Source organism: Epinephelus fuscoguttatus, linkage group LG6 (assembly GCF_011397635.1).
Source record: "Epinephelus fuscoguttatus linkage group LG6, E.fuscoguttatus.final_Chr_v1".
NCBI classification, from domain to species: domain Eukaryota; kingdom Metazoa; phylum Chordata; class Actinopteri; order Perciformes; family Serranidae; genus Epinephelus; species Epinephelus fuscoguttatus.
This window is the reverse complement of record NC_064757.1, coordinates 13,084,245-13,111,463: the sequence shown is the minus strand read 5'-3', so window position 1 is coordinate 13,111,463 and position 27,219 is coordinate 13,084,245. Positions and strand designations below refer to the sequence as shown.

The following is a 27,219-nucleotide window of genomic DNA, read 5'->3' as shown; positions in this document are numbered from 1 at the left end:
CGCAACCTGTTCCAACTTCTCACCTCTTTATGGACTTGACAAAACACTGTACGCCATAACAACTAGAAACACACTGAAGCACCCACTTAATTACAAATTATAGATACGAGTTTAAAATACAAACTGTGTTGACATGTTTGCATATGTGTAATTTCAGTGTTTTTTATACACATATATAAATGCAATACTGTACATAACCATCCACTTCATGTATATAAAGTAATCTAGCACTTCACCCATTCGATATTTATTCCTTCGCAGTATTTTTCACCTACTTGTATTTAATGGTTGTGTGTTTGTTTTTATGTTTGTTCAGCTTTGTTGTCCTTGTCTTTAGCTGTGACTTCCTGTAAATTGTTGTAACTACATTGAGAGTGACTTAAAAATTGAGTCAAATTCCTTGTATATTCTGACTCTGATCTTACCTTACCTCCAGTGGTATCCAGTAGCCATGTAGACAGTCAAATGGTTTGTTTTTGTTTTTTTTGTTCAGGTCTGGAAATGTGACAAATCCAGTCTAAATATCTACTATTAAAAAAGGGAAAGTGGGATCCTGATGTGTTAGTACATGCTCGACAATTTGAACCTCATACAGAGCAGTGGCACAGCAGGTCTGTGCTGCAGAATAATGATTTCTGGTGATTCAGTTTTTACAGAGAACATCAATTCAATAGTGACTTTCTAATCACACAGCTTTTGACGAGCACTTACCTTGACCACAGTGACTGAGGTAAAGCCAGAGGTACAATGTGGTTGAATGTTTTCCAGAGAACATTGAGACAGCCATTTTATGAGAATCTCATTCAGAGGTAGATACAAGTCCTGGTGTGAATATATATATGTACGTATTATGTGGAATTAATGCATTGATTTTTTTTTTTTTAATCTATACATGCTGAAGACCATGTCTACAGACACACAAAAAACTGTATAGTGCTGATTGTCGATTTTAATTAATTTTATTCTTTCCTCCATCAACAGCTTCTTGGTTTGTTTTGTCTGTAATGTCTTTGTGCTGTGACTATATTAATATTATTATTATTATTATTATTATTATATAATTTCAAGGTACACTAGCTTTACTATCATACTATCATGCGCATAAGAGTACACATATGCACGAGCACACTTCTGATCAGAGCTGGAACAATTATTCTGTTGACTGATTAATCGATCAACAGAGTTCTTTTTCAGGCAAAAATGCGAAATAGTTGCTTGTTCCAGCTTTTCAAATTGAAGGATTAAAAAAGATTATAAATGTAATATGTTTATGTTATTGTTTGTTGGGCAGAGAAAAGGAGCAACTTGAAGACACTAGTCCATACCCATTGAGTGCACAGTTGCCCACGTACAGTTTCACATGGTGTGTGTTTGGGATACAGTCAACTTAATTTAATGAGTCAACTGAACCCATTAAGAAGAGCAATGTATTCAGACAGAATTTTTGTGAATTTGATAGTACGATTGCTTTATTGAAAGTACAGCCAATAAGCCAATAGTGGGATAGTTAGTGGAGTAAAACTGTACATTAATAGTTGAGGAAGCATGTTGAAAGGCAGATAGTTAAAGTGTTTATATGTTGTATTGACTTAAATACTTCGAATGTGAAAATTGATATTCGATTGTGGAGAGAAAAAAAAACACCACTGCAGCTGTCCTCTTTGCTTTGCGACTGGGCGTTGGCCTGGGCCGCTGCACTGAACGCGCTGGACAAGCGGTTCTGCTCCCAGCTGTTGTCTCCGTCACCCGGCTTGACACATCCGCTCGCGGCTCGCGCAGAAAATAGACCAGAGCCGGCCATGGAGCTGCATGGCGCTTCGAGACTCTTCGCAGCGCTTCCGTGAGCGGTGTGGCCTGACGGGTCAGAGAGGGGGGGCGAGCGAGAGGTCCGTGGTTGTTTCTAACATTATGTTATAGATAATTGTTTTATGTGTTTTAATGTGTAGGTATGTAAATGTTTTCAAAGACGTTTATGTTGAAATAAAAATACCTACAGGTAGTTATGTTTCCTTGTATTAATACATATACAAGTATGTTTCTTTGTATTAGTTTGCCCTCTTGTGGACATAATGCGAAAAAAAAATTTCGAATGGTTCGAACCTATGAGTTATTTTTAGAAGGAATATTCGAATGTCATTTTTGAGCAGTTTTGACAGCCTTAATGAGAAGAGGCATGTCTGTGCAAAGTTTCATGTCTCTACGACATACAGGGCATGAGATATGCCCGTTGAAAGTTTGCAATTTCAAGCGGTTGCTATAGCGCCCCCCTTTGGCCAATTGATGTAATATTGCTTCATTCGCATCCTCCCATGACCCTCTACCACTGTGCCAAATTTCACAAAAACGTGGAACAACAGACACACCCACAGACAGAGTTTTTGTCATTTTATAGTAAGATTACCTTGGGCTCTTGGAAATTGTGATTTTTGTATTTTTATTTTTTACAATTTCATGATGTTTTACGAACAAAATAGATGAATGGATTAGTAAAGAAAATTGTATGCAGATTTATCAATCATGAAAATGATCAGTAGTTGCAGCCCTACTTCTAATACAGTACATATACCTGCCAAAGTTACAAGCAGTTCCACTGACAGTCGGAGGTGATTAAAAAACATAGCAGTGCACCAGCAAAAGAAAGATTTGTAATATATGATGTAATTATATATTTTTGTTTTCGTACAAAGAGCAAGGGGAATTCTTGGCACTTGATCTCGGCGGATCCCACTTCCGGGTGCTCCTAGTCAAAGTTAAGGCTGATGGCAAGCAAGAGGTGGTGATGGAAGATCAGATTTATGCCATTCCTGAACACATCATGAGAGGCTGCGGGAATGAAGTAAGAGACATTACACATTACACACAATAACACTGACTATACACTGTTGTCAGCAAAACACAACCTGTCACCTGTGGTGTCAGTGCACTACCTCTTGTCAGAGATCATGTTAAAATATTGATTTGATATATCTGATATGTTAAACTGAGACTCTTCTGTATTTAACATGCCATCAGCTGGATAATTTCTCTAGAGAAGAGTTGGCATTCTGTAGAAGTACTAAGACACAGTTTAGTTGTCGGTGGCTGAGTGATGTGTCTCTTGATTCACAGCCTTTGGCAGAGTACTGTCAGTTGCTTGGAGAGCACATTATCCTACAGACGCAAGTTATTGTGTAGCTGTGACAGAACTTAACTTTAATTAGTTACAACTGTCAGTCATGGCTGTAAATGAAAAGTCTGCCAACATTATCTGCATGTTTTCAACATTGGTCTTTGATATAAGAAACAGGGACTGATAAAAGGTTTGAGAAGACATTGATTATGGCAGACCTTAACCAAATTGGATATTTTGCCGACCGGAAAACGGAAATGGACCCTGCTATCAGAACCTTTCACTATCTTTAAGATTACTCCCTTCACAGTTGACAGAGCAAAGCTTTTGCCAGGAGTAAGAATGGTGTGTGAAAATGTCCGATTGCATTCAGTGCACGCAACACCATTGTTTAATTTACTTAAAGAGGTGGAGTGGCACATGTTGACTCACCATGCACTCATCCATTTTTGAGTCAGGTGGCTGTCTACTTCCTTAAATGTTAAATGTTATTTGGACCAGTATCTGAGATCAGAGACCAGACACAGCTTTCAGGCGTGTGAAGGTACAGACATGAAGAAGAGCTTAGGCTGTTTTCCATGATTGTTTAGTTCTAACTAAAGCACATATTAAGGTAATGACTCATGGATTAGCAGACTGGTTAGGATGTACAGTATAGACTAGTATTACATATTTTGCCACACAGCCACTCGGAGAATTGTCTTTAAATAGGCAGAAGCATTAGGAAGTATCTCTTTATTTGGTGATTGTTAATATGACTATCGATTGGCACACATCCAGTGCTAGGTTTTAATAATGATACATTATTCCTCTGTGGGCTGTGGGCAAACGTTTGGTGCTCGAGTCCCAACACAGAGACTATGTTGATTCACACACACACACACACACACACACACACCAAAGCAGCACAGTGGTTACAGTGTGCCCTTTACCATCGCAGCATCACAGAGAGCTTCCTATTAATACCGCACTGCTGGTGAAATGTCTGAGTGTCTGTGGGAGTCATTTGGCTTGGGGGTATCCATTTTTTAATACCTTTTTATACGGTCATACCCATCCATTAGAAAGCTTCAACCCCTCTCCAAACTACAGGGAGCCTAAATCCTGTTGACCAACCTTGAAAATTGGTCAACAGTAACACGTCTATAAAATGTGATTGCACAGACAGAAAACAAACCCCCTTTTAAAAATCGCATTTTGTTTTGCGGTGCTAAATATCATATACTATCCATCCATTTTCATCCACTTAGTCGGACCAGGTTGCAGGTGCAGCAGGCTAAGTAAAGAATTCCTGATGTCCCTCTCTCAAGTAGTGTTTTCCAGCCATAGCCTCAGACTTGGAGGTCCCAAATTGCCCCAGTGCGTGCTACTCAGCAGTAAAATCAGTCATACGGTTTCAGTTATTTCAAGAACTGTCCATCTTGAACTCGTGTTTCATAACGTCATTGGTTACCACTCATTTTTGCCTGTCCCAAAATGTTGTCTCCTCTTTTGATTTCTTATTGTACAGTTTCAAATCTGTAAACTGAACAGAAAGAGTTGCTTGAAAGCGCATACATGGCCTTTGATTGCAGATGATAAAGAGAAAGGACAGCCAGCAATACAGCAACCACACCACTACTATTATTAGGAATCTTACTTATACAAATGTTACTTCTACTAATGAAAACACACACTCACTATACTGAAAATGAAACCCTCGAATTTTGCTCTTGGTTGTTAAGAAAACTATCTTTTCTCTCTCCTGTAGTTATTTGATCACGTAGCTGATTGTCTGGCTAACTTCATGGAGAAGTTGGGCATAAAGGACAAAAAGCTGCCTCTGGGTTTCACCTTCTCTTTCCCCTGTCAGCAAACCAAGTTGGATGAGGTGAGTGATTTACAAGTTCTCTTATCTACTTAAAAGTAATATTTTAACCATATCTGAAACCTGGTCGTCATCATCTTGTACAGAAACACTGAAGTGAAGTTTTGTCAGTACACCATACAGTGAACATTAGTGCAGCTTTACTGTAGCCTAAACAATAGGGGCCAACTTGTCCGTAACGGGCTGTTTGATCCAACAACTCAAACAGAGACTCATTTATTTTATTAAAAAAGCATTACACATGCGCGCAGGGGAGAGAAATGTAGATGGCGGTGTAACCTGTTCGCTATGTTTTCATAGACTTGACCTCATGCTGCTGTTGGCTGGGGGCTGCATACCACTACCCAAATGTAGACACCCAGAAACGTCCCCCAAACAAAGCAAAATAAGAGGAAATAAAGTACAAGCAGAGGCACGTTCTCTTCAGATACAGACACAAATCAGGTGTAGAATATGAGATTATATGAATAGTCCTCCTAAATATTTTTAAATGTGTAATGCAAAATGGTGCAATGATAACCAGTGCAGCAGCAGACAATAGGAGCACACCTATAGCTACATAACAGTAGGTCACAGTCACATACAGTTATGACTGAAGGGATGAGGTGGGAGAAAGCATTTTACGCAGGTAGAGATGGATCTGATATTGAGATTTTCATGCTTTACCCTTGAGGTCTTACATGCATTTTCACAGCAAAATTCACATAAGGCTCAGTCTCCTCTGGCAATGAACCCGATCTCCGTTGTCCTGGAAAGGCCTGTGAGATTTGCTTGCATGAAACGTGCATATTGGTGTGGCGTGGTCTCTTCTTTTCCGTGTGGTTACAGGTTACGGTACATCTGCACAGCTCAAGGATCATTCGTAATGAATTGTGCGCTGTCTTTTGTAAATGCAGATTCAACATTTTATCATGTCAACAATAATTCACCGTGCTTGTTTAATCCAATTTACTGCACACCTAAATTTAGCATCTTATAACTATGGGACCACACTAATGTTATAATTAACAAAGTGACATGGCAACAATGTAGTTCAGTATTTGCTGTGTCAAGTGCCAGTGAAAATGGCTTTGCCTGCTCACACTGGCACTGTGTCAGAGGTTGCTAACCCTTGCCTTACAGTATGAAGTACTCAGCATTATACAGTATTGTCAATAAAACAAACACATAAGTGATACAGCTGTATATCACATTAGATTTTCATGTGATACAACAACATCAGGTATGTCTAGCCTCTTAGTAAATATGGTTTTTGGATTTACATAGTAATTAGCCATTCACATTAGTTTGTTTGTGTTTTTTTGTAGCAAAGAGTCAACTTTTAACTTTTGTCCATTTATGCTTGGTGAGGTCTGTGTAATCAGTTTGTTGAATGACTTTAATGAGAACATATGACAGGGCTGAAATTAGATTGGCAGATAATAGTAGTTCTGCTCTGACTTTATTTTCCTGTTTGCAGAGTGTTTTGGTGTCGTGGACCAAAGGCTTCAAGGCAAGCGGAGTAGAGGGAAAGGATGTGGTCAGCCTTCTGAAGAAATCCATCAAAAAGCGAGGGGTAAGTGTAAAATGTCTAGTTTCATGGCCCTGATTACCAGCCCGTCCCAAACCAGCACTCAAACCAGCTTAAAGGCCCTGACACACCAAGCCCACGGTTGGCCGTCGGTCACAGTCAGGCCGTCGGTGAGCGTCTGTCGCCCTAGTTTTTGCGGTGTGTCCCCCACCATCGGCGCATCAGCAGCATTTCGGCTGATTGAGCATGTTGAATCGGCAGCGGAGCTTGTCGTTGAGAGAGATCACTCTGATTGGCTGTTCAGTTTTTATTCCCTCGTCCCTGTAGCGAGTGAATCTGCCTGTAGTGAAACCGGGGCTAACCGGTGCTTCCTCCTCAGGCTCCACTTCTGAACCTGAATAGCCGCAGCATGACCAGGGGAAAGCACAGCCAGTTAGCCTCCGCTAGCCTCCCAGCTAGCCCCAGTTTGTTATTCAGGTTAAAGTGGGAAGAAGCAGCGAGTTTGACGGGCAGCTGAATGAAGTGAAGCCTGCGGAGGAAACACTGGGACCGTCTGGACGTAATAGTCCATGGAGATGCTGCGGTGCTCGGCTGCACAGATAGGAAACCCCTCGGCTGACAGGATGTAGCACTCTCTCACTCCGCTACTTTGTGTATCTCATGCATTCCTCTGACCTCCAGTTTCCCTTTTTGCGTTGTTTCCTCTCACGCAGGTGCAGAGGCGACGTAGAAGACGCAACAGTTGTTTAGCCTATGACATTAAAGCAGAGAAATTTAAGAACAATACTTGCAACCTAAAACTGTGATATTACTGTCTTGGTTGGTATAACAGCAACACAAGAACTGGCCCCAAATGCTTGAAACAGACACCAAAAAACTAAATGAAAGTCACAGTCTTTATTTGCTGGAAAGGGTTGGCGATACAGGAGGTCAAGCAGAGGCAAAGCAAACAAATCCATCTGGAGATGGCAAAAACAAGATCAGGAGACAAGCATAATCCAAAAACCAGAAATACCAACCATTATTAAAACACTGACACAAGGACACAGGCTGAAACATTTATATTGGGGTATGAAAACTAATTGGCACAGAAAAAAAGGTGCACACAGACTAATAATTAGACACACTAGGGACACAATGATAATGAGGGACTGGTGAAGCTAATCTGGGCGAGGCAGACAATCACAAAGGTGGGAAAAACACAAAGACACTAAACACTGGAGTGAAAACACAAGACAGATAAACTGATAAGCAACTAGAAAATGACACCAAATAGTAATATACAACAATAACAGTCTCTGGATGCAGAGCCGCAGAGCAAAAATGTACAAAAGAATATAATATATATCCTTGAGTACAAAGGACAGGCTAAGTTTGAGGAGACTGCTGCTCTTATCCTCTCTGATTGTAGCTTGTGGGTAATTTGAGCTCAAAACAGCAGTGGCGGCTCTCAGTAACAAGCAGCAGGGCACACCACCCATCACTTCTGACTCACTTCTCGTCAGAAGCTTTTCAGTGGGGAGCAGCTGAGCTCAGCCCTGTTTTTAAATCAAGTCAAGATGAAACATGCACATATAATGAGTATCATAACTGTAAGAAGTAAAGATTCTGTCTTGCAACAAACACATTCAGCATACAGGATGGATGGAGTGGTCATGTAGCCACTTGACATGATGTGGAGAGTCCTGAGGGAATGACACTTCTTCACAGCTCACAGTTATTAATTCTCTGTGGCTTTCTGTCTTGCTGTCATTTTTGACGAGTGCACACTTACCACCTTTTTACCTAGTGGCAACATCCTTTAGAGATGCGTCTCCCAACAGGGACGTGCCTGCCTTCTCTAACAGTGTTCTGCATCAGAACATACAGTAGGTGTTTCTTCCAGTGATCCAGAACCTTGCTGGCCACTGTGGTAATGGAAATGCAGCAGTATCTTAAAGTAATACTTCAAGTCAAAGCCTATATGTGCAAGCCACCTCCTCATGCAGCTTGTGCAAGTGACCCAGGTAACGACTAGAGGAGCTGATGCGTTGAGCTATGAAGGGTTGTCAGAGACAGCCATGAATATTTGCAACTGTTTCAAAAATATTATCAGAACACATCCACACAAAACAAAATTATCACCCCTGTCCACTTTAAGACATTTCACTTGTATAAGGCACAGTTTAATTGTACAATGTCAAGAAAACACTGAAAAACTACTTTTGTAGTGTTGTATGGTCCAAATTTATGAAAATTTAACAAGCTTGAATGTAAGTACCAGTCATTTGAAATACTTTTAAATATTTGCAAGATATTGTATATTAACTTAATATTTGTCCAGTCCAGCAAATCTGTAAATCAAAAGCTTTATGCCTGTTGACACAGCTATAAAACTTAACAAAGTCTGTGTTGGTTTTAATGTAAACAATTGAATTTAATCTCATTGCAGGACTTTGACGTTGACATCTTGGCTGTAATTAATGACACAGTGGGAACCATGATGACCTGTGGCTACGATGATCATCTCTGTGAAATTGGCCTCATTGTGGGTGAGTCCAATATAGCTGTGAATGTAAGTCAAGTTGGTGAAGGTCAGCAAGTGTTGTGCTCACATGCCAGTTAAAAGAGCATTTGGATAGTGATGCTGGAGGCAAGCGAAACAATACTCACTGAGCAGCAGTGCAGGGAAGAAATGAATTGTCCTTGTGGCCTGCCCAACATTTGCCATGTCTGTCACTGCCCACTGTGTACTAATGTTGATGGGGCAAACATGACCATGCTGATGGACAGTAAAATAATCTCCCATTGGTGTGAAGTTGTTTCGGGATGTGGTGACTGTGAGGGCCACAGCATGTGTTTTACAGACTTTTCTTGCTCTTTAATCCATCTAGTGAGCCTTCATGCTCTGAATGGAAGCATTTGCATTTTTCCAGTTTCTCCACTCAGTTCTTTATGCTTTCCTTTAATTGATCCCGTCTGTGTATGTGCTGAACCTACAATTCATTGTCTCTGTCACTATAATAGGGTGTAAAATGTGCAGATTGAAATATGAAAAATAAGCCAAAGGAGTGCAGGAAGGGTAGATGCTCCTCCTTTATCCTGTCAATCTGGTAATGTTATTGATAGATTTTCCTCTTAGCTTTAGTATCAAGGTAAAATTTAATTTTATATGCCAGATTTAGAGCTATTTAAACAGTGATATGCATACTAAAGCATTCTCACAAAAAAGCAGAATTGTACCTCCTAGAGCGGACATCACCTCATGTTGGACCATGGTCCGGGCCCAGACCGAGTGATGATTAATAAGAATCTTCACGGAGCATTGTTTTTTCTGACAGTCGCAGCTATAGACAGTGAGCACAGTGAGTCCAGTTCATATGGTAATAGCTTCACTGTGAGTCAGCCTTCTCAGCTATGAATGTTATTAATACCAAGTACCATTCCAGGCTCACCAGTGAGCACCTACAGATGTTCATGAGAATGGCACTAACTTCATAGGTGCCACAGGCTTTTTTTTCCATTTAGATAAAAGAGTAAATACTGTATGATATTCTAAATAGAGAGTAATTGTTAGTTTTAGTGGCCTTCATGGAAGAGGGTGACATTTTGATTAATTTGATTCAAACATGACTGAGAGACGCTGCAGGAAAATGTTTTGTCATTTTGGGTCTCTGTGTCTTATTGTTATGATAACATCCCCTCTCTCAAGGAACGGGGACCAATGCCTGCTACATGGAGCAGATGAGGAACCTTGAGCTGCTGGACGGTGACGAGGGGCGGATGTGTGTTAATACAGAGTGGGGTGCTTTTGGAGATGATGGTGCGCTGGAGGACCTGCGCACTGACATTGACCGGGAAATAGACGCAGGATCTCTGAACCCTGGCAAGCAGCTGTGAGTGTCTTTGAGCCTGTCTGACTGGGTACTACATAAAATGCCCCGGTGCTGGGAAAAGCAGATGTGTGCTCACATCAGTGGAGCCACACACAGCATGAGCAAAACCAGATGAGATGAGCAAAGCATCTCTAGCCCATGACTAGTAGCTTCCAAATAAAAAGTAAAGATCTTTACACCTTCGCATGACTTTGCACTACACATTTTTGCTAACTTTGGTTCCCTTATTGTGCATTTTCATTTTCTGTTCAGTCATGTCACGATAAACAGGGAAAAACTGAAGAAATATGTGAGATGAAACAGAAAGTCGTAGGCATTATTATTGATTCATGTGTTAGACTGAGCCAGTAGAAATTAATAGATCCACACAACAAGTAGCTCCTGTTAGACAAATGTTAATGCTGTGTAATATTTTGAGCCAGAGGCTCTTCCTCAGACTTCTGATAAACAACACAAAATTCTTAAATCATCTTAAAAACCCACGATGCCTGTACAAATGATATGACATACCACACTTGTTGCAAACATTCATAAAGAAATAATAGAAAAAAAACATTATACACCAATATCATACCAAGGCTACGTATTAATGTAATGAAGAAAATACTGGTAAATAAAAAAGGAGAATACCAGTATATATAAACAAATCGTGTATCCCCCATAATTTAAGTATCAACTTCCTGGCCCTGCCCATGCTGATACTTTTTTTTTTATGTTCTAGAGGCATGCAATTTCCTTCGGGATTAATAAAGTACCTACTTATTTACCTACCTATTTTTTTCAAGGCTAGAGGCACTTCAGCCAAAACTCTGGGGTTTAGTTGCTCTTTGAATAAATGTATTTTTAGTGATGATATTGCGTGATGATGCCAATGTCCAGAATTTAATGAGAGTCTTGTTCTGTTGATGGTAATGTATAGGACAAATTTAAAATTGATTTGACTTGACTTGATTCTACTGATTTTGTGAGAGTCCAGCATCTGCCAGGCTTTCAGTTAGCTGCATTAGTGTTTGTATGTGCATGTGTACAGTGTCTGATAGGTCAAGGTTTAATGTGTGGATAAAACTCTTCGTAAATATGCATGTGACAATATCTTGATCCACTTTTTTGTGTTGGCATGCAGGTTTGAGAAGATGATCAGCGGCCTGTACATGGGGGAAATAGTGCGTCTCATCCTGATGAAAATGACCAAAGAGCAGCTCCTGTTCCAGGGCAAGACTTCAGCGGAGCTCTGCACTACTGGAAGCTTCAACACTAGCTACATCTATGCCATTGAGAATGACAGGTCAGTTTGTGTGTGTGTGTGTGTGTGTGTGTGTGACACTGTGTGTGTGTCTGAGAAGGTTGGATGCAATGAGGGTAAAGTGGGATTGTAAGAAGCAGACAAATCATATCCTTGTAGAACTGAAGAACAGCACATGTCTGAAAGGACTTAAAGAAGTGCAACAGTTTGTTATACTTTGACCTGACAACTTATCACAGTATCATTTTTTTGATTTTTCAAATGGCATTATTTAAGAGAATTGGAGCAATCTTTACACCCCTCTAGAAATCACTGCATTGAATATATTGCAGAATTTGTCATTTTGTTGGTGATCGTAATTGTAGAATTTTGCCTTGCTAAGTTTGGCATATACATTCATCTATCTCCATGATACTCAGATGAGCAGGACGATGAGACTAAAAATCTGCTGCACCCGTTAAAAGAAACCCTTCTGAATCCTTGATGATGTTGTACTGGCAGATGTCTCATGGTCAATGGCTGTATCTATACGGCACTTTTACCCAGAGCGCTTTACAATTCACTTTTCATTCACCCATTAATCACACACTGATGGGATCGAACAATTGTAGCAATGCATGATGCTGGCCTTGCCATCTGAGGCAATTTGGTGTCAACAGTCTTGCTCAAGGACACTTGGACACATGGCCAGGAGGAGCCCTGTGATTAATGGACAATCAACTTAAACTCCTGAGACACTGTCACATGTCCATCCATCCAGCAGTCAAAGTTATAGTGATTGTGATTTTTGTCCTGCTTTGCCTGCAGAGATGACGAAGGTCTGGCGAGTGCGGAGAAGGTGCTCCGGGGCCTTGGTCTAAACCCATTGGTTGAGGACTGCATAGCCACTCAGAGGGTGTGTCAGATAGTATCTACACGTGCGGCACATTTGTGTGCTGCCACTCTGGTGGCAGTGCTGCGCCAGATTCGGGATAACAAAGCAGCCGAGAAACTGCGCACCACTATTGGAGTTGATGGCTCTGTTTACAAAAATCATCCAGAGTAAGTGTTGCTAAATGCCATCGGGTCTTGTGTATCTCACTAACACACAAAAACATCTGAGCTGTAGAGCTTAGTTTAGTCAGTGAATTGCAGTTGTTGTTTAGTGTTGAGTCTACATTATGTATCTGACTTTTTTTTTTTTATTAAACAGTTATTATGTCTGATCTGTCACAAAAATACCTTAGTATGGATGCTTATGTTTTTAAGACATAGCATTTTATATTCTTATTGAAAGTGAATGTTGGTGACAGAGAGGACTGCTAAACAAAGAAGCAATGAAAGAGCACGCACATCCACAAACAAAATCTTTATTTCACCTGTTTTTTTTTTCTGCTAAACAAAGAACCCTTAGATTTTACTGTAGTTGAAGGGATAGTTTGGATGAGTATCCATAGTCAGTGTGTTACTTACAGTCAATGGCGTTCAGCACGCCCTCAGTTTGGAGAGGCAGGCACCAGTACTGGCACAGGAGCTAAAGCAGTGCACTGCTGTGGACAGAGGCAGCAGCAAAATTAAATTAAGCCACCTTAAAAAAGGCCAAAAAAAAAAAAAAAATCCATTACTTTAAGTATACACTATATTTAGAATAATTTCACCGCCTTACCCTCCTGTGAGACAGCCTTTTCAGACGGAGAACTAAAGTGGTTATTTATGCTGTCTTCAAAGCCACCAGACTCTTGGGCCAAAAACGGTAATCACGCCTTAGAGACACAGGAGCTGCTCTTTACCAATTACTCAGGCAGTTAGTTTTTGTGACTGTGTAACTTTGATGTTTCAAAGAGTTAGTTCAAATTCACCAAAGTCACACTATAACAGAAACAAACTAACCGATTGAGGCAGCGGTAGACCAGCAGCACTTGTGTTGTGTGAGGGGAAATTACTGTTTTTGTCACCGGTGTAAATGTTCTTTATATAGCATACACTGTATACAGTTTTTTTTAGGGGCTTAAATACCTTTTGCTGAGTCGTGTCATGATAGTAACTCCAGATTTGTGAATACTCTGCACTAGCCAAGTGCTTTTTGTGCCTTAACCTAAATAAGGCCCGAACATACTCGGGTGGACCGTATGCGGAACGGACTCCACGGAGGTCCACGCAGACTCAAAGCGGACGTCCGCAAGCCCTGTGTGCGCAAAGCTCAGATTTCACAACCGCACGGACTCCGCTTCGCGCACCAGTGACTGCTCGGCATGTATTTTTCACATCGCAGGGATTTTTCACGGACATTTTTACAGGAAGTTACAACGAGGAAGTGCGCTCGACTATGAAAGCCCGAATGACTGCGGACATTCCTCGCGGAGTCTGCTCCGCTTATAGTACGCCCGAGTCTGTGAGCACCTTTAGACTTGAACCTCAGCGTTCTCACACCATAAAACAGCAAGACAAGAATATTTTCAAGCGGCTTGCAAGAGTCTCCAAATCTAGGTCTGGCATGTAGCCATGATAATTATGCTGCTGCTGCTGCTGCCCCTGTCCACAGCAGTACATTGCTTAGCTTCTAGCCAGTACCTCTGCCTGCTTCTCCAAACTAAGGGTGTGTTGACCACCATCTACTGGAGGTAACACACTGACATAGGATAAGGACCTCATTCAACCCCACATCAAAAAATCCAAACTGTCCCTTGAAAGTGAACACTGAGTGCATACATTCATTCATGTTTTCACTCATCATAATGTGGGCTAATAATATCCACTCACACACACCATGAGTAATTTGGGTTACTGGTAATGAGCTTTTTCATTGAATTTGAATGAGTGTATCATAAATGACCTGGCATAAATCAGCACTTTTTAACCTTCAAACTGTCACAAGCTGTGCAAAAGACACGGGATAATAGAGATAAAATACAAAACCACAAAGATTTAACTAAATGTATGTCCTTTTCTTAGGTTTTCCAGGAGGCTCCACAAAATGGCACGGCGACTTGTGCCGGACTGTGACGTGCGTTTTTTGCAGTCACAGTGCGGCAGTGGGAAGGGTGCAGCCATGGTAACGGCAGTAGCCTACCGTCTTGCCGCTCAGAATGCTGAGCGTCAGCGCATTCTCGACACCTTGCGTTTGAGCCGCGAACAGCTGCTGGAGGTGAAGAGACGAATGAGTGAGGAGATGGTGCGAGGCCTGTCAAAGCAAACCCATGAGGAGGCGAGTGTAAAGATGCTTCCCACTTATGTGCGTGACACACCAGATGGAACAGGTGAGAGACAAACACACATTCCACTTGACTTGTTGTTGAGTTCAGTTTTCTCTTTTTTGTGATGCTTTAATGTACATGTCTGGAATTGTTGTTTTTATTATTGTCATCAGAGCATGGCGACTTCTTGGCTTTGGACCTTGGGGGCTCCAGCTTTCGGGTGCTGCTGGTGCGAGTGCGAAGTGTAAAGAAACACGATGTGGACATGCACCAAAAGATCTACACTATCCCACAAGAGACTATGCAGGGCACAGGGGAAGAGGTAAAGTAAAGAAGTCGTTTAGTATTTCACTTAATCAGTGTTTACAACAACTTAGAGGATGGAACTGAGGGACCTCTGCCATGTTTGTGGGGTTGAATTATTTCTGTCAATGTTTAAAGATCGGTCCTCAAACAGAAGGAGTGCTGTAAATTGTTTATTGTATCAAACACTTGTATTGATTTATACGTGGTTTAGTTTCCTTATAAAGGTATTTAACTTTAGTATACCAGAAAAATAGTCTTATCAATGTTGTTGTTGATAACAGAGACATGTGCAGTACTTATCATGTCTGAGAGTGTGTTGCATGGTTATCACAAATATTAAATCAACACACAAGGAGACACACAGGAGAGGGACAATAGAGAAACGTGCTTTTCTCTCTCCTTGTACTATGTAAGACATTTTTGTATAACTGAGGGTAACCCACTTGATAGAGAGATGGTACATTGTTTGTAACCTGCTAATGTTTGTTGTTGTTTTTTCCTTTGTTTGTTTTCTTCTTGTGTGCCAGCTTTTTGACCACATTGTGCACTGCATGGCCGACTTTCTGGAATACATGGGCATGGGAGGAACGTCATTACCTCTGGGATTTACATTCTCCTTCCCCTGTCATCAAAGCAAACTGGATCAGGTAATGTTTGATTCGATTATTCATGAAGTGTAAGATTAGCTGTCATACATATCCCACATTGGTTTGTGGACTTCTGTTCTGAAGCCCCAAGTTCAGCATTTTGGCTGTCACCACTTTGGTTTTTTGGAGCAAGAAGAGACCATATTTGGGTGAGAGAGTGAAGCTGTGGAGGAGATGGGGTGGATCTGACTAAGAAGCAGAGGACACTATCTGCAGACAGCCTGTCACTCAAATCATGCCCTTAATTATGTGTAACTTTAAGCCTTGATAAAATGTAAATGGGTAACTTATATGAAAATTCACCACCTGCAGAGTTCTTCTGAAGGGGGAAATTCATTATACAGACCAAAACTAGACCAAAATAGAGACCAGGCTGTATTATGTGTATTTCTGCTGCTGCTTGGGGATTTTAACAGGAGTGTTTATGGGGTTTGACTGGCTTCTGCATCAACAACATCTATTTGTTTGCATTCATTCACTCTGCTTTTCTCTGGTGGATGTTGGATGTTGTGTTACACAACCTGTTTCTTCCTTAAGTACCAGTATTAGCATCTCTCTGCATCTGTAGGCAAACCCATGTGTATGAGAATGAGCTGCTTGTTTGTTCGAGGTCATGGTTTGTGTGCTTGCTGGTGCTGGAGGCCAGTCGACTGTGCATCGCTATTTTTCTTGGCAGTTGTAATGGTGGCACCTGTATGCAGGCAACAGATGTGTTTATAAAAATGCAGCGCAGTGAGGATACAGACATTTCATACAGAGTATATAATATAATGCAGAAAAAAGTCTCTCTCTCTGGGATTGTTTTGTGTGCATTAATAATATTGATAAAAAGATTTAAAACAACAATGGAAAATGACTGTACTGAACCTGATTAGTTAGAAACTACAGTGAACTTACTAGATACTTTTAAACTCTTTGGTGGATTGAGAATGTGATTATGTAGTGAATATTAGGGATGCACCGAATATTCCGTAACCGAATATTGCAAAAAAACACACATTTGGTATTCGGTGGAATAAGTTAAAAGCAAGGCCAAATAATAGTGGCGTGTTTTGATAACGCAATCAAACGGCGTGCCGTGACGGGTGGAATAAAATGTCGGCAGTGTGGTGATTTGTCTGTGACCGCACTCGCATTTGCGACTAAAAATAGTTTTGAGCGAGCAAAATAGGCTTAAATCATTCAGCACGCTGTGCGAGCAGCCTGCAGATTTCAACCAGCAGCAGAAACAAAAGGCGAATCTGACCGATTGTGGGTTGAGTGGGGGTCACAGACACAGACAGTAATGTATTCCTGTCAAATACGGCGGCCATCGGCTTAACGTTACCGGCGACAGAGAAGTCGGTTCCAATAATATCCTCTTCTTGGCGTCATGACTGCCCAGAAGTACCTGAACAGCCGAGCCGGCCAAACACAGGTATGTGACGTGTCAGAGGAGAAACGAGCCATTCACGGTCCACAAACCTCACCGCACTTTAGGGACTGTTCTTTACTTATGAAGGGACTTGTCAGGGGAGGAGGGTGGCTGGTTGATTTTTATTTTATTTATTTATTTTATTTTGATCCCCCCCTATGTTCATCACTTATTGATGCTGTTTTTGAAGTATGAATAAGTCAGTAAGTAATTTATTCCATTGAAATATCAGTGATGTATTATAGAAAAGTGATTTATCTTTTTATAAATGACAAAAGGCACATCTGCCTCATTTTTGCTGTGGTATAGTGATACTACTCTGAACCATGATATTTTCATTGGTATCGCACAGTGGGTCTCAATTTTGGTACCGTGACAACACTAATCTGGAGGGGGTTCATCTGCAAATACTATTGAAAAACTAAATGATATGTAAAGGAATCTTGGTCTACACAGAGTGACAATTACTCTAACTAAAGCAAGCTAACTAAAGCAAACTAACTAAAGCTGAGCTTTGGAGGACCACACGGTCAAACCCTATTGCCACCTTTTACTTGTGTGCCCTCACTGTAAGTGACAAAAATCCGTTGAAGCATCAGTGAGCTTTACTGTTGTGTGCATGCACCACGTGTCTGAACCATGGGTTATGAAGATAATTCCTCTTTTTTTGTGCAAAGCAAAATTATGAAGTGAAACAAATATTCAGCTGCTTTTAAAAAATGTTTCAAAACGTGCAAACTACTTCTGATCAACCTGTACAAAATTAGTTGATTACAGTACTTCAAGACATCAGACAAGCACAGCGCTTTCTCTATCAGACTGTGGCAACATTATAATTACTGCAATACTGCAAACAACAACTTTTTATTTAGACTTTAGATTCTGTAATTTATATATTCACAATGTACTATTAATGATTAAAAAACAAACACACACAAATTACTGCTGTCATTTATCCAGGGCATTCTCCTGAAGTGGACAAAGGGTTTCAAAGCCAGTGGCTGTGAGGGGCAAGATGTCATCACGTTACTTCAAGATGCTGTCCACCGCAAACAGGCCAGTACACCCATCGCAAATACGCTGTCAGAATGATTATTGACAAAGTGGCCTGTGAATGTTTGTGTTTGTTGTATAATTGAAAGTACACCCAGTTGGCTTACAAGCACCAGCGGCCTGCCATCAGCTTGTAATGTAAAAACTGAGCAAAAATCACCACAGTGATCTTGTTCTCTTCCTATAGATTTGTATTTGAATTCAGTTTTCCAGTATTTAGGTTTTAAGTGCATATCCCTCAAGTTATTTTGCTACAGCTGTAGTACTCCTCATTCTTTCTCCCTCCCTGTTGTAAACTGTTGCTGACAGCAAATTATAACCTTTTTAGGTTCCTTATATTGTCCAACACAAGAAACCTAAATTATTTTAAGTACATTATTGCTATAACAAGGGCATATAATTGAACATTTTTTCTCTATGGTTTTCTCACTTATCCTTTATCAAAGCTACACCCACTCATGTTTTATCTTTCACTTACCTTTGATGATTAGACCTTGGCTCAGATTGAGATTGGTCTTAAGTATGTGAGGAATAGCCTGAGGCCACCAAACCTTTTATTTACCAAGTAACCTCCTGTTCTCTGTTGACATGATGGCAAGAAGCTGCACTTAACCAACATAAATAATCTCATCACATTTAATATGTAAGCCAGGGTGGTTATTAGTGCAGTCAATTAGGCTACTGCTGTGTGTTTCCATTATAATAGATTCCCATCTATTTATCACTGCTTGCAGCAATTTGACTTGAACTATGTGGCGGTGGTTAACGACACAGTGGGAACCATGATGACTTGCAGCTATGAGGACCCCAGATGTGAGGTGGGACTAATTGTAGGTAAGTCTGTCTACCCCCTCCTCCCTCTCTGGAAGCCAGGCTCTGTCTCTTTGGGCTAATTTTAAACATTATAATCAATTTACTGTGAGCAAACATTGAGTGTTGTTTATTCTTTTAGTGGATATATTTTCGCTTTGGAATGAAGCTCTTCAAAAACTGGCCGATGTTTAACTTCCAGGATAATATTTACAGTAATATCTTTCCACCTGTCTTTAACTCAGGCACAGGGACAAATGCCTGCTACATGGAGGAAATGCAAAACATTGAACTGGTGGAGGGTAACAACGGCCGTATGTGTGTCAACGTGGAGTGGGGAGCATTTGGTGACAGTGGTGAACTTGATGACGTCTGCACCCAGTTTGATCGCCTCGTTGATGAGTGCTCTAACAATCCTGGGAAACAGAGGTATTGGATGGATAATTTATGACATTTTTGTCTTTGAAAAAAAAGCCAACCTTCACATCAGACAACATCACATAATGTCACAAATACAGAATAAATTAATTAGTGAGAAGATGCCGAGGACAGACCGCCACAGAGAAAAAGACTACAACAGAGACCAACATTTCTGTAAAAGAAGAACATGCAGCAAATTAATAGATTTGTGTAAAGTGCACTTCCTAAGAGCTGTCAATTCAGCACTTTGCCTTGTGTTTGAATAGCTTGACAGTACTAGACAGAGCCTGAAAGTTGGTGTCTCACACAAAGTGCATTAGAGTTAGAGACATCACGGAGACAAATACCTCTTTAGTAGTAAAGCTTACAATGCTAGCCATTGCTCACACTTTGAAACATTGCTGCCAAGTGAGCATTTTTAAATTTAAATGCTGGCCTCAAATATTACCTTGCTCGGTCAAAACACAGTATCAGTTCTTGGTGAGATAGTGATTGTTGTTCATGCATTTCATTGTCCACAGTGGCACCATATCATAAAGCTCCATAATTATACAAACTTTAATTGCAAAGAATCAGAATCATAAATTCACTTATTGAGCACCTTGAGTAACTTTTTTGGCCCTACATATCAGGCACATTTGCATACGTATCTTAAATGTAAAAGTATCTAAATGGAAAAAAAAAAAAAAAAAAAAAGTATTTAATGCAGTTAAAGTAATAATGGCAGCAATACAAAGTCTTTGCTGAGCAAGAATAGTGGGTACATTTTTAAAGGTGATCACCACCTAAATTAAGAATTCCTATGTGTTATTTACATGGCCTAAGAAAGTTCAATGTTTCTAAACAATAGCTGCTCTCTCTCAAAGCCAGAATACAGAGCAGCAAGTCTGAAACTTGTGAGGTCATAGGATAGAAAGTCAGGAGCTGCTCCATAGACAAACATAACCTCCTTGGCAGAGGTAATGAACAGGAGCCTGATTTTGTGGACCCACAAAATGTTTGTTTTCTTTTTATACCCAAGTGAGCTTCATTCTGTTGTAGTGTTGTCAGTCCTGAAAAAATGTACCTTTATACTCAGAACATTCCCCTGGGTGCTCTCACTGTCATCTGTAACATCTTTCCCAGTTCATCGTCTGTGGAGCAGCTCCATACTTCCCTGCATGACATCACAAGTTTGAGTTTTACCACTCTAGTTTTTGGATTTGGGAGATAGCTGTTCATGTTTACTTATACGTTTGGAATATCTCAGACTATAGTAATTACATGTATGAATTTTGAAAATGAGCATAGTTCCCCTTGAACTTCATGTAAGATATACATGCTCAGTCACTCCTAGAAACCTGGAGCTATTTGGAAGCAGCAGGACAGGGACACTGTGCAGGCTCTCATAAGGGATGCAGCAGTGTATATTCAAAGCACTGCATAAGTACTCAGGCCTCTTGTTCAGATCCATCTCTAATAATGTGGATTCCTATTAAGGGCTTGTCCTTTAAGGCAAATTTTCACAGGCAGTGCATGTGTACAGATCTCTAATTTTCAGTATCAAACCTCCGAAGACCATGCACCTGATGTTTTTGAATTGCTTTTGAGTTGTGCACACTTTCTTGATATCATCATTATTAACTTTGGTGTAACAAGATTGATTTTAAATTTGATGCAAAATTCCCCCGAAAGCTGTAAAATGTTAATGTCTTTTAATTTAATGTGATAGGGGCAGGGCTAGAAACATTTTTTTAAGCAAAAACACGCCCGTATAAGTGACAAAGGTATCAACTTGAGGTATTTCAATTGGAATACTTTGGGCAGTTAGTCTATCACACTATGTATTCAGAGTAGTTGCATTAAAAGGACTGAGAATAAGAAAAAAAAGACATTATCTGAGCAGTGCACAATGCACCAACATTGATACTGTGTGTAGTGGATGAGAGGGGAGTGTTGTGCAATGTAGAGAAGAAAGAATACCTGGGGGACAGAAAGAAACTACCAGCTTAAACTGCAGTGGAGTCAGCCAGGCCATTAGCAGATTTATCGTCAGTGTCCCTATGGTAACAAGGGCGCCAGGCCCTGCCAACATCTCCAACTCCACTTGTGGGCAGATTAATCGTGCTGTCAATCCAAAGGCAGTTTACTTCTTAAACCAGCTGTAATTGCAGTTAAAGTTCACCCATGATATAGATCGTTGCAGAAATCTACAGTTTATGTTTTCATACATTCAATGCACAGCAGATCACAGGTTGGTTACCACACCCTGGTGATCAATTGATTCACTCAAACTTTCTACTTCTCACCCTGCTCACCTGCCCCTCACCAGCTCTGATCCTGTTACATCCTTGTAAAGAATTCCCTCTTTGGTGGCTTCAAATAGTTTGTCACTTTTGGTTTGTCTGTCTCCTAAAGGGAGATGACAGCACATAATACCAAGGCATGTTGCGCTTTTTATCAGAAAAAAAATCTCATTTATTCTATCAAAAACATACTGAATATATAACTGCACATAAAATTTGTTATTCCAAATAGAACATTTTGGGTGCATCACTGCACACTGCACAAGGGACATCGTCTGCACCCAGCAGAACATCTAGGATGCTACATATGTCCCGGGACTTTGTACCCTTCCAGACAGCAACATTATTTTCAGTCTGGACTTGTGAAATGTCATTAAGCCATGCCAGAGAAAACATTGCATAAAACACAGCTTTAAGGATTTATTCCAACTAAAATGGCCTTCAAGCAGCTGTGCATATAGCTAGTTTTGTTTGCTCCTTGCGCCTTGATTAATGGGACAAGGGGCCACATCATCATGACTTAGAGCAGTTAGTTTTATTACATTAAATGTCTTTCCTTTTAAAAGACGCACGTCTGGACTGTCTGTTATGACTAGTCTGCATGACATGTCAGAGAGTACATTGGTAAGAGGAGCTGTTATCAATGGGTATAATTGATTGCAACCCTTGTCACATCGCCTGATAATTTATTCAAATTAAACCCACCTCTGTAACAAGTGTGCTGCCAGGACATCTTTGTTTGCTGTCTAAGCTTTCATTCATTAAAATTCAGTTAGAGCCAATCTGTTTTGTTCAGTTTGATGATAGAGTTTGTGACAGTAGAATAAAACAAAGGTTTATAGTGTGATAGAAAAAGAGTAGTATTACTAATGTAAATATTGTGAATGTTACCAATGTGTGGCTGTGGAGAGTTTTCAGTTTGTGTGTCTTTTTCTCTCAGGTATGAGAAGATGATCAGCGGCATGTACCTAGGGGAGATAGTGAGGAACGTGCTAATAGATTTTACTTCCAAGGGCTTGCTGTTCAGAGGCAAAATGTCCGAGCGACTCAAGACCCGGTGCATCTTCGAGACAAAGTTCCTGTCACAGATCGAAACGTGAGTATTACAGACTAGTCTCAGTGACTCTCGTCAGCTCCCTCATGTTCACCATGGTAACTGTGGTGAGAATAGAAAAAACACACATAAGACTTTGCAGTTAATCCCAAAGCCACATAACAAGAGTGGGTATTAGTAATGTGCCAAAGCTGCCACATGAGATCATATTAGTCGAATCTACACAGTAATTGGCTGTTTCATGTTTGGCACCCACTAGCCACAGACAGCAGGCTGAAAAAAATTTGAGCATCGCTTTATTTCCTGCAGTCTGATGAATTTTTTTATCAGTGTATGGTAGAAATGTCTTTATTTATTTAAAGGTCCAGTGTGCAGGACTTCCTGTTGATATCAATGTAGGGAGTGGGTCCTCTTCTAAGGAGATCGCCATGTTGCACTGCCACGTTTCTACAGTAGCCCAGAACGGACAAACCAAACACTAACTCTAGATAGTGCCATTTGTGCACAAAGGCTCCAGGGAAGAAGCCAAGTTAGTGATATGCAGTAATAGGACATGAATGTTTGCAAATGAAGAGAGAGAATGAGAGAGGGGGCTTAGTTTATCATAGGAGGTCTCTCAGCGGACTAGGCCTATATCAGCTTAGGGGTGAAAATCACCAGTTTCATTATGGTACAATATTATATTGTTTCTTTGGACAACGATACAATATTTGCCAATATTACAAAGTCTGCCACAATACAATTTCGATTTGATACGATTTAGGGGTCTGCAATCGATATGAGACGATATTATATGCCCATTTAACACAGTTACAAAAGACACTGCCACCCCTTTCGTTTTACTTTTGGCCATAAAAAATAAAAACAGCACATAAATAATGTAAGTAATTGTAACTGCTGAAGTGCAGTGGAGTTCACTTCAAATTATGCAGGTGACAGAATGCAATCATTGTTGTTTGTTTAATATGGGAGTTAAAAGACAAATCTTGATTAAATATAACTCAGAGGTTCATTGCGGTTGTGCTAGAGGCCAGAGCAATGCCATCTAGAGAAACTATCTGTCTGGGGCCAAGAACAATAACTTCAGTTTTGCTTGTATTAAGCATGTGGAAGCTGCAGCTCATCCAGGTTTTTATGTCCTGAAAACATACTTGAAGTTCAATAACTGATCCATTTGCTCTGGCATGAGCGATGGACAAAATTACATATCATTTACATTACAATGAGAATTGTTATGTGTGATTTCTAATAATGTTACCTAAGGGAAGCATAAATACATATATAATGTTATGCTGATTCAACACACATATAAGTATGATTTACTCATAAGTCCTCTTTTGTGTCTTTTGTCCAAGGAAGTAACCTTTAGTGAAGTGGCTGTGTGTCGTTCTTTATCAGAGGTGGAAAACCAAATCTAATTGAAAACACTTATGAACAGGCATAATTCTCACCATTGTGTGGCCTGTTGTCCACACAAATGTCAACTTCACCATTTCCAAAACAGCGCAGCTCACAGCTGCTTCCCCAAGCTTCTCAGTGGAAAACAGTGGCGCAGAGCTAACGTTACTGGTCAGAAGGAAGACGCCACACTGCAGTCCAAAGTTTTTACAAGTCTAAATCACTGTAGGCAACTGTATCACATGGACTGTCAGAAAATGCCTTAGGACCAAGGTGAACAAACACTAGAAAGTCATTCAGTTGAAACGTGAGAGAGCTGTAGAGCCGATGGAAATTAAATCTGATTTAAACATGCGCAGTTAATATCAAAATAGTGGCAGGGGTAATCAGAAAAGTGGTAGGGATGTATCCCCAAAGTGTCTATAAATTCTGCCCATGATCCTACACCATAGATACTCCCTCACAAAAGAGCAAGAACATCCGCAGTCGCAGTCAGATGATAGAAGTTAACTCCCATTGTCACACCAGAACATTGCATAAACAGGAATACAGCCAAACTCAATTTACTCACATCAGTGATGTGTTCAACACACGCCGTTGCTACACACAGTTTGCAGTTCTTCACTAAGGAAACAAAGCCCAAAATAGGACCTGTTGCTCGTCAACAGGTGTCCGTTATTACCCAATCACTGTCAGTGCAATGAATCACGGATCAGACCAGACCAAATGTTCCTGAACTACATGTTATGCGAGGCACTTCATCATCACACAATGGCTGAGTATTTCAGAGCAGAGAGAGAGAGAGAGAGAGAGAGAGAGAAGGCAATACAAAAGCCACCACCTTGTAACTCTGACCTCAAACATAAAGGCTGTCAGTTCTTCATTATGATGGATTACCCAAGCATGTTTAAGTCTCTCAAAGCAGACTATGGAAATAAAACGTCATACGCACTCACAATCCAAAGCAACGCTGTAGCGGCGCGCATTTGGTTCGACGCACTTGTTTTTTCATCCGGTGCACAGCTCCACGGACCTGCTTCTCCCTCCAGTGTTGTGTCAGGTCCCAGTTCCCCCTCGGGCTGTGTCTCTCCTACTGTTTCCCATGGAGCTCTGCCCCGTTTGAAAGGCGAAGGACCCCCGAATGTGGAAGGACGTCACCTCCGACATGTAGAATGTATATTATAGAAAAGAAACACACGTTTCAGGACCGTTGACTTGTATCATCAGAACAGACATGTCCTGTGATTTTCAGCCTCCTTTCATATTTAATAGAGGGGGGACAATTCCTGACAGTAATATTCTCAGCTGTCAGGATGTGCCTGCTGTAAAGGGTAAATATAATCATAGAAGGCTGAAAATTACATGACATGTCTGTTCTGATTATACAAGTCAGCAGTGTAAAGCTCAAGCATGTGGGGGCCTCCTTTCGTATTTAATAGAGGGGGGGACCGTATCTAAAAGTACAGCTGTCAAGATGCCCCCCGCCACAGGCCTTTGCCACCTTGGTCTCAAAAAAACCCTGTCACACTGTCTTAGTACTTAGAACACACAGATGTCAGAGAGGCACACAAGCCTGCTCGTGTAGAAAAGTACATTGTATGTGGTGGTTTGGTCAGAGGGGGAGGTGTGAATAGAGGACAGAGATGAGACAGGGACATCGGAGGTCCGTAGACGATGGCTGCAGCACGCAGGTAGGAACACATACATGGCGAATCAGGCAGTGGAGGGGATTTATATTAGAATTTTCCTTATCTACAAAAGTTTCTCATTGACTGTGTAGGGTACATTATTTGATAGCTGTAGATGTCTTGGAAAACTAATAGAGGAAAAAACCTCTAACCTTTACTGCAAAGCATTAAGAGCTGTAGCTTAAAGGCCCAATCACTACTTTTGTGTTTAGATAATTTAACATAATTGAAAATAAAGCCGTGGGGGCTCAACCGGCCTACCTACTTTGGCTTATCTACCCCTGCTACAGTGTAAGTGTACTCATATTAAAGGGTTTGTTATCACAAACTAATCTTAGAAATCCCAACATGTTCAGGAGAAGAGCATTGTTTCGAGATAAGAGATGTAAGCACACAACCAGAAGGGAATCAGAGGCAGGAGAAGCCATGCAGTGTAATACTGAAGTACTAAAAGCAATAAGGCACTTATCTGTGTCTGCCTAACTGAATGGCTGTGTGTGTAGTTTACTGATCTTATTGTCTGTGTATGTGTTCTAACTGAAGGTGACAACAGGGGGCACAGCATTTATTTCTAACCATGATCTGACTGAGACTAAAAATATTCTACATTTACAAAATAATTTCATTTTCCTCCAAGCTGCTGAAGGACAAATTCAAAAAGGTTCATTGAACCAATCTCTGTGAGAAATCCGCTTAGGCAAGAAACAATGTCAGGGCTGTTAATGTGCAAAAGGTCAAGCTAACTCATCAAGTGATTAAATGAGTGATCTACTGGCCACACAACTTTAAGCAGCTTCTACATTATCAACATGAAAGTGCTGAATATTGCATAAAATCATTTTGTGTGGCTGCAGTGCAGTTTATTTGTGTTTTTGTCAACCTACAGCAACCCTGTACCCTTTTTTAAGCAAGTCAAATAAATCACTGCTACATAGAAAGTCCAGTCCATCACACATGTATGTCACTGTATTTCTTTCACGTGTATAACCCTAATTCTCTCTGGCCCCAAAGTGACCGTCTGGCCATGCGACAGGTGCGCTCAATTCTGCAGCACCTGGGCCTCACCACCTCCACGTGTGATGACAGCGTACTGGTGAAGGAGGTGTGTAGCGTGGTGGCACGGCGTGCAGCTCAGCTCTGTGGCGCTGGTTTGGCCGCTGTGGTCGACAAGATACGGCAGAACCGCAACCTGAATCAGCTCTCCATCACCGTGGGAGTGGATGGCACCCTTTACAAGACGCACCCTCAGTAAGGAGCAATCATATCCTAACATGCAGTTCTGAAGTTCTCCGACTTTAGGGCGATATCGAATTTACTGTATCCTTTTATCCCAAAGCGGAAGATCTCTTTTTGTCCCAAACACATTT

At 40.8% G+C, this 27,219-nt stretch overlaps 1 protein-coding gene across 1 annotated transcript in view; it reads left to right on the top strand.

The window, feature by feature from the left end:
* hk2 (hexokinase 2) overlaps positions 1-27,219 on the top strand; it is a 37,273-nt gene that overhangs the window by 6,999 nt on the left and 3,055 nt on the right. Inside the window, exons 3-17 of the mRNA XM_049577960.1 lie at positions 2,688-2,836; positions 4,860-4,979; positions 6,436-6,531; positions 8,918-9,017; positions 10,178-10,361; positions 11,485-11,646; positions 12,412-12,645; positions 14,536-14,840; positions 14,951-15,099; positions 15,611-15,730; positions 18,105-18,200; positions 18,932-19,031; positions 19,253-19,436; positions 22,653-22,808; positions 26,864-27,100. Of these exons, the coding sequence (XP_049433917.1) occupies positions 2,688-2,836; positions 4,860-4,979; positions 6,436-6,531; positions 8,918-9,017; positions 10,178-10,361; positions 11,485-11,646; positions 12,412-12,645; positions 14,536-14,840; positions 14,951-15,099; positions 15,611-15,730; positions 18,105-18,200; positions 18,932-19,031; positions 19,253-19,436; positions 22,653-22,808; positions 26,864-27,100 (2,392 nt within the window). The remainder of the gene's footprint in view (positions 1-2,687; positions 2,837-4,859; positions 4,980-6,435; positions 6,532-8,917; positions 9,018-10,177; positions 10,362-11,484; positions 11,647-12,411; positions 12,646-14,535; positions 14,841-14,950; positions 15,100-15,610; positions 15,731-18,104; positions 18,201-18,931; positions 19,032-19,252; positions 19,437-22,652; positions 22,809-26,863; positions 27,101-27,219) is intronic.